Source organism: Pteropus medius, unplaced genomic scaffold, assembly GCF_902729225.1.
Source record: "Pteropus medius unplaced genomic scaffold, Ma_sr-lr_union100, whole genome shotgun sequence".
In the NCBI taxonomy this organism is placed as follows: domain Eukaryota; kingdom Metazoa; phylum Chordata; class Mammalia; order Chiroptera; family Pteropodidae; genus Pteropus; species Pteropus medius.
The window spans coordinates 674,566-681,130 of NW_024352780.1; the positions used below are offsets into that span (position 1 = coordinate 674,566).

General features: G+C 62.1%; 1 protein-coding gene across 1 annotated transcript; it reads right to left on the minus strand.

The window, feature by feature from the left end:
- Window positions 1–386: 386 nt before the first annotated feature.
- IGFBP3 (insulin like growth factor binding protein 3) lies at window positions 387–6,258 on the minus strand. The gene is made up of 5 exons (XM_039847112.1): window positions 5,736–6,258; window positions 3,310–3,536; window positions 2,931–3,050; window positions 2,340–2,472; window positions 387–1,533 (listed from the first exon to the last, which is right to left on the minus strand). The coding sequence occupies exons 1-4, from the start codon at window positions 6,151–6,153 to the stop codon at window positions 2,347–2,349; spliced, it is 891 nt and encodes a 296-aa protein (XP_039703046.1). The 5' UTR covers window positions 6,154–6,258; the 3' UTR covers window positions 387–1,533; window positions 2,340–2,346.
- Between the last annotated feature and the right edge of the window lie 307 nt (window positions 6,259–6,565).

The window sequence follows — 6,565 nt, forward strand, 5'->3', positions numbered from 1 at the left end:
TGCGGAGGGGCACCGAGACCCCGGAACCCCCCAGCATCTCCTTGGGTCCTTGTCCACTTCCTTCTCCAAGGACTGAGAGGAAAGGACATCGGGCTGAATCGTCCAGTTTGTGTCCCCCGTACCTGCCCGAGTGGTGACAGAGAGGACAATGGGGACAAGACTCGAATACAGCGGGGGCCACAGAGATGCACTGTCTGGCCCGTCCCCACCATCTTCCTCACGATGATCCGAGGCGGCGACCGGCCTCTGCCCACCATCCTGCGTGCTGCTCCAGAACGGAGGGACGCGTCTCGCTGTGACGGCTCCGACTCAGGAGTGCCCTGCCCTCTCTGGACTGTTTCGTTAGTGACATCAAACCCGGAGCCAGTCATTGACGTGGGGAGAGGGTTTCTTTACCGTGAAAACTTTATTTACCAATTATAAATACATTGCAAGACGAACTTTTCAAAAATAATTTTTTTTCCAAAAACGTAATTAAAAAAATAAAGAAAAGCTCATAGGTGGCAGGACGTCTGCGGACCCCTGTGTCGCGGGCAGCAGGGCCTCCGCGGGGTGCAGTGAGTGCCCCACTGCCCGCCCTCCTGGCAGCGGCCCAGGTTTCGTCCCCAGCGCGGCTGACGACTCAGCTAGATGCCGGCGAGCAGGTCCTGCCACATCCGGACTGCGGCGGGTGCACGCGAACAGCTCACGAGGGAGTTTTCTCTGCGAACATGTGTGAAGCGGAAAGAAAAGCCTGGGGGGCAGCGAGCGTCCCCCACGCCCTCCCTCCGTCTTTGCGGGTACATGCGATCAGCATTTTCTACACTATGTCAGGGAGGACAGGGGACGACAGGTGAACAAAGGCCTCCTCGGCCTTTGAGGAGTTTATCCTCAAAAGTAACACTGGCCTTGAATTTTTCGAGTGCGAAAACACCATTTTCTGACAAAGGAGGGTCAGAAATACCCACCTCTATAGGTTGCCAGACCTCCCCAGGCCCTGCTCGGTCATTTCTTTTTTTTGATAAGCCAGACCCTGGCGCGTTCTCTGCACCGGTCCCCTGGCAGGGCGGGGCCCCCAGGACAGGAGACGCCTCTGGGTCGGGGGACGCAGGCCCTTGCTCCCGCCAGCTGCACCGGTGGCTTGGACACCAGAGCCAGGGCCCTGTCCTCAGGAGGCCCGTGCTCATGTCACAGAGGGACGAAGCGCACGTCTGCGTGAGCAACGCGGCTGCGAAGGCGTGAGCGGAGGCCGGGCCGCGTCGGTGGACACGGCGCCCGGCGCGGCGTGAGGCCGGTGGCTGCTCCTGCGTTTACAGGCAGTTTTAAGGGAAGCAACGAGAAAAACGACGCTGTTTCAGTGACCACTGGAAAGTGACAAGACGCTCGAGTTTACCGTTTCAGAGAATCGGGCATTCACACATCTCTTTCCAAACTTTGGTTTTTTAAAAAATCAGTTCGCCACAAAAGGAAATATTAATCGAGGCTGAAGCCAGCTGCTGATCATGTCCTTGGCAGTCTTTTGTGCAAAACCGGCGTACTGGGGCTCCCCACTAACTGAAACAAACAGAAGAAGAAATACGTTGAAATAACTCCCCCAGGTCAGGGGTCCAGTCCGCCCCAGAATAACCAGACATGACACACTTTTCCCCAAGCAAAGAGATACGATGCTCGCAGCATTCACCCCAAAATCACAATGATCTTTTCCAACGTACGAGGAAGCAAACACAACAAAAAAGTGAAATTTTCTTCTGTTTACTTAAATTTATCTTGAGGAGATAAAAGGAAATATATTTATTCTTTTTTTCCCCAACAGTGTTCTCATTTATTAAAAAAAAAAAAAAGAATATTGAACGTGCTAGCATTCTTCAAAACGGTGGTTTAAAAGTTCATTTTCCTATTAGATTTAAATAAACTTTATTAAAATTCTGTTTACCACAGACTATCGGAAGATCTATAATGTGTTTTACAGGGAAAAAAACGGCCACATTTTTGAACTTAGAAACACGCACAGCAGGAGGTGAGCGGCTGGCGCGAGGGAAGCCTCGTCTGCCTTTCAGCCGCCCCCAGCGCCAGCATCAGCTCCTCAGCTCCGCCAGGGACCAGCGGGTGTTGGGTGCTCATAGGAGCACCGGTCCCTGGTGCCACAGAGGTCGGGGGCGGCTGCTCTAACGGGCTCTCGTGGATGAAGATTCACCCGTGAAGACAAAGGAACTGCGAACTTCACGTGTTTTTGGTTCTTTAAACGGAAGTGAAGCGTCCGCGAGCCCCGGATCCGCCCGTTAGCTGAGCTGGGGGCCCCTGCGCCTTCCTCCGGGCCCTCGGCCCGAGACCCCGCTGCCGCCCGCAGGCCCCGGGCTTACGCGGCAGCTAGTTGTCCTCGGCGCCGTAGCACTGCACGGCGCCTCTGCCGCTGGCGTCGGAGCCCGGGAGCGGCTGCCCGTACTTGTCCACGCACCAGCAGAAGCCCCGCTTCCTGCCTTTGGAAGGGCGACACTGGGGACGGAGCACAGAAGAGCCAGCGTGAACCCGGGGGCCCCGCGGGGTCCCGAGGACAGGGGCGGGTGCCAGGGCGTGTGTCTGCAGGCGGGGCAGGCGGGTTCGTGTCCCTTAAGGTCTTGGGGAGACCCTGGACCCGTCTCCTCCCTGGGCCGCACACGGGCAGAGAACAGCCCACCGGCCCCGGGCCTGCCCCGCCCCTGCAGGGCCCACGGTGGGGTGTGACCGGCAGTGACCACCGGAAGGGGGGTGAGGCCATGGGAGGCGACGGCCTCTGGCTGGGGCCGTGTGACACGCAGCTCCGTGGAGGAAGCGTCCAGTTCCGACGGTCACGTTGCCGTGACGTCATCGTCGTCCACAGAGGCTTTAAAATACCTACGTCTCCGGCGCGTCCGACCTTACGGCGCGTCACCCCAGGAGGCGGTGTGCAGGGGCGGGCCCCGCGGGACACGCACCTGCTTCCTCTTGTAGAAGCCCCTCTTGTCGCAGTTGGGGATGTGGATGCCACGAGGGCTCAGCACGTCCAGGAACTTCAGGCGGTTCAGCGCATCCTCCATCTCGCGGCGGCAGGGCCCCTGGGGCGGGGCACGGCGGGGTCAGCGGTGACGCGCGCCCCGCGGCCTGAGCCGGGCGGAGCTGAGGTGCCCCTGGCCCAGCTTCAGACCGAGTGAGTGGTCGCGCCCCCACCCCCCCCCCAGTGTGTCCCCCGGAGACTGGGGACAGAGCGATCGGGATGAAGCGTGGGTGGGGCTTCCTCTCCCGCAGGACCTCGGACCAGCGTTTCACCCAGGACGCCCCCACCGCCCATCACGGGGACAAGGGACCGGCTCTCACGTATTCCGTCTCCCGCTTGGACTCGGAGGAGAAGTTCTGGGCGTCTGTGCTCTGGGCCTCGTAGTCGGCCTTGTAGCGCTGGCTGTCCTTGGCATGTCCTTTCTTGATGGCGTCCATCTTGGCGTGGCCCGCGTGGAACTTGGAGTCTGGCGCCCGGTGGGTACCAGGCAGTGCCGGGCTCCCCGCGGCCCCCGTGCTGGGGACTTCCTCTGACTCACTGCTGTTTCCTGGAGAGACACGAGGGGATCGGCCGTCTTTCCACAATGTCACCAACGCACTGCGTCACCCCACGGAGGACCGCCACCCGCGGTGGCAGCAGCTGTGCCTCCGGAAGGGTTACAAGCAGGGGCTACTCAGCTTGAGGCGTCCCCTCCTCCAGCAGGAGGGGCATAGCTGAGCACGACGCCCCTGGGGGTGGGCAGCAGATCCAGAAGGCCCCCAGGCAGGGCCTGCTGCTCTGCTGGGGTGCCCAGCGCCCCGCTGCAGCTGACCCGTCCTCTGCCCTCTTGGGGATGTGTCCTCATGGTGGCAGCCGGCCACCACCGGGAAGCCCGCCAAGGCTGCTGGCATTAGCTCCGAGGAGACTGAGTGGGGGACGCTCCGAGGGCTGAGGGGCCGAGGCGCTGGAGGTCAAGTGTTCCAGCTGCAGGGTGACTCGCGGGGTGCGGGGCTTGGGGAAGTTCCCCCCGCTCTGTCGCCATGTCCCCACTGGCAGTGGTCCCAGGAGACGGAGGAGGCGCTCTGCTCCCAGGGGCCTGGGGCAGGGAGGCACACCCGTCTGGACCAGCGCCCACAGAACTGGTGGGGTTTGGTTTTGATTTCCTTTAATCTTCATTGCCCCCCCCTTTATTTTTCAGGGAGGTACTGGGGCAAGGAGATGTAAATAAACATATTTGCATTTCTTTTCCAAGAACTCTGAGTAATGTCTTAAACATCCTTGGCTTCTTTCTAATGCCTGATGACTTATTCATGGAGAGGAAATTTCTTTTTAAGCAACAGATAATTTTAACTTTTGGCTGTCATTTAAATGTACGCCTCTCCCCCACCCCCCACATGTGGATTTTGGAAGTCACTAATATCTCTACAATTTTGTGATAAACCACACCAGTCCGAGTTGCGGTAGTAATTAATAGGCTCCAAAAGGACGGCGAGTAGAGCCACCTCTCAGTCACTTTTCTAATGTCCTGAACACGCTGGAACGAGGAGATGCATACGCAGCAAATGGCATCGCTTAGCCAGAGACAAATGTTTCGAGGGACTTGGACAGTGATGTCTCAGGCCATTGGAATTTTGTCTTTCTACCAATCCTGGGCGAAATGGGGCCAGTGCTGACAGCAAGGACACGGCCTCGCCTGGGGCGGGGGGTGGGCGGGCATCTGCAGCCCTGGGATGATAAAGGGACCCACACCTTCACCCAGCTGTGGCTGGCCCTCTGGCTCTGCCCAGCCGGGGCACAGGTGGGGCAGAGTTTCCCCAGCTTTTAGCTCCGTGGGGACTCCGCTCACGTAGGGAAGCGAGGCTGGCCAAGCCTACTTGAAATTTGAAGGGGCACAACACACGTCCTTCACCCGGGCCTGATTCCCCCTGGGGCGTGGGGGGTGGGAATTAACTGGCACATCCCTTCCACTTCAGAGTAAGACGGAAACAGCCCTGCGGCTTCGTCCCTGTCGCTTCCTGTAACCGAAGCCTGTGGGTCCACACCGCCTGCTACCCCAGCTCCTGGCGTTTGTCTGAGTGCCACGAAGGCAGGGGGCGGGTGGGGAGTACCAGGGAAACCATATTTGCAGTACAGGGTTCAGGCCACTCTCCTCCCTGCCTCTGAGGGCCCTTGGAGTCACTTCTTTCTTAAGGTCAGGTTGTCAATCGCCGATTCCCACCTCGCTCGTTCAGGGACAGCCCAGGACGTGACGTTGCTTGGCAAACAGTAAGTCTGTGCCAATGTTACTATTTTTAAAGACAGGTACCCCTTCCTATAAAGTGCTTGCCCACCTTCCGTGGTCCAGACTCGCCTGCCTGCGTCCCGGGTCCAGCATCGTCAGCGGGGACATGCTCGCTCCTAGTTCGTGAGAACCCAAGCCGCGTTCCAGAATCCGCAGCGCGATCCCCGCCCATGTCCCCGCGCCGCGCGGGGCCCTCGGTCTGGGGTCTTCCGGTTGATCCCCAGCCTCGGTATCTGCTCCCTCTCTCCCGCCCCACGACATCTTTGACTCATTTTCGCCTAAAGCGCTTTGCAATTTACAAGCTCTCTACACTTAAGAGAAGAGAGAGGCTGCGGAGGGACCGTTGGGCGAGCGCCCTCGCCTCGCGGCGCCTCAGTCTCCCCACGAACAACCGCTGGAGCGCGGAGAGCAGCGCAGTCCCCCCGGCGGCACCGCCCATCCCCGGCCCTGGCCACTGCGGAGGCACGCCGTGTGCGGGCGGCTCACCTGGCGCGGTCGGGTCACCTGGCGCGGGCAGCGGGTAGGCGCGCAGGCGGCCGGCGGCGCTGGCGTTGGCGCAGACCCCGCGGCCGTCCAGCAGCGCCTGCAGCGGGCGCTGCTCGCCAGGCTTGGGGTGGCAGCGGAGGCCGGCGCCGCAGCGCTCGGTGTAGACGCCGCACGGCTGGCCCGCGCGCAGCGCGCACGTCAGGCAGCAGCCGCAGCCCGGCTCGCGCACCAGCTCGGCGCACGCGGGCGCGGCGGGCGGGGGCGCGCACTGGGCCAGAGCGCGCGCGTCGCAAGGCTCGCAGCGAACCACCGGGCCGGTGCCCGCCGCGCCCGCGCCGGCCCGCGCTACCGGCGGCCCTCGGAGCAGCGCCAGCGCAGTCAGCGTCGCAGCCCAGAGTGCAGGGCGCGTCCGCTGCATGACGCTCGCCGCGGGGTCCCGCTGCTCGGCCGGCTGGGGCGCGCGGGGACGGGGTGACAGCGCGAGGCCGGAGGCTGCGGGAGCAGGACAGGTGGCAGGCACTCCTCAGCGCCGCTCTGCCGCGCTCGCATCTGGACGGCCAGGGCGCGCCGGCCTCTATATAGAAGCCGAGGTGGCGGAGGACACGCCCCGGAACGGCGCGCCGGGGGTGGGGGGAGACGGGGGGCGGGCAGGCGCAGACGAGGCTCTGGGGTCCCGTATCTTGTTCTGGGCAGGCGGGCCCAGCGCGGCGTTGCGCCGCGCGCGGCCGTCTGGGCACCTACTTCCCGCGGGTACGCCTGGCGCCCCGCCACCCCGCGGTGCTCCGGAACCCCACTCTCCCGTCACCAACCCGCCCTGGTGCCTCCGGCCA

Coding starts and splice junctions, on each gene's coding strand:
- IGFBP3 (XM_039847112.1), bottom strand. CDS start 6,153: ATGCAGCGGACGCGCCCTGCACTCTGGGCTGCGACGCTGACTGCGCTG. Junction 3,537..5,735: donor AGGTGACCCGACCGCGCCAG/GTGAGCCGCCCG, acceptor GTGTCTCTCCAG/GAAACAGCAGTGAGTCAGAG. Junction 3,051..3,309: donor CCAAGCGGGAGACGGAATAC/GTGAGAGCCGGT, acceptor GCCCCGCCCCAG/GGGCCCTGCCGCCGCGAGAT.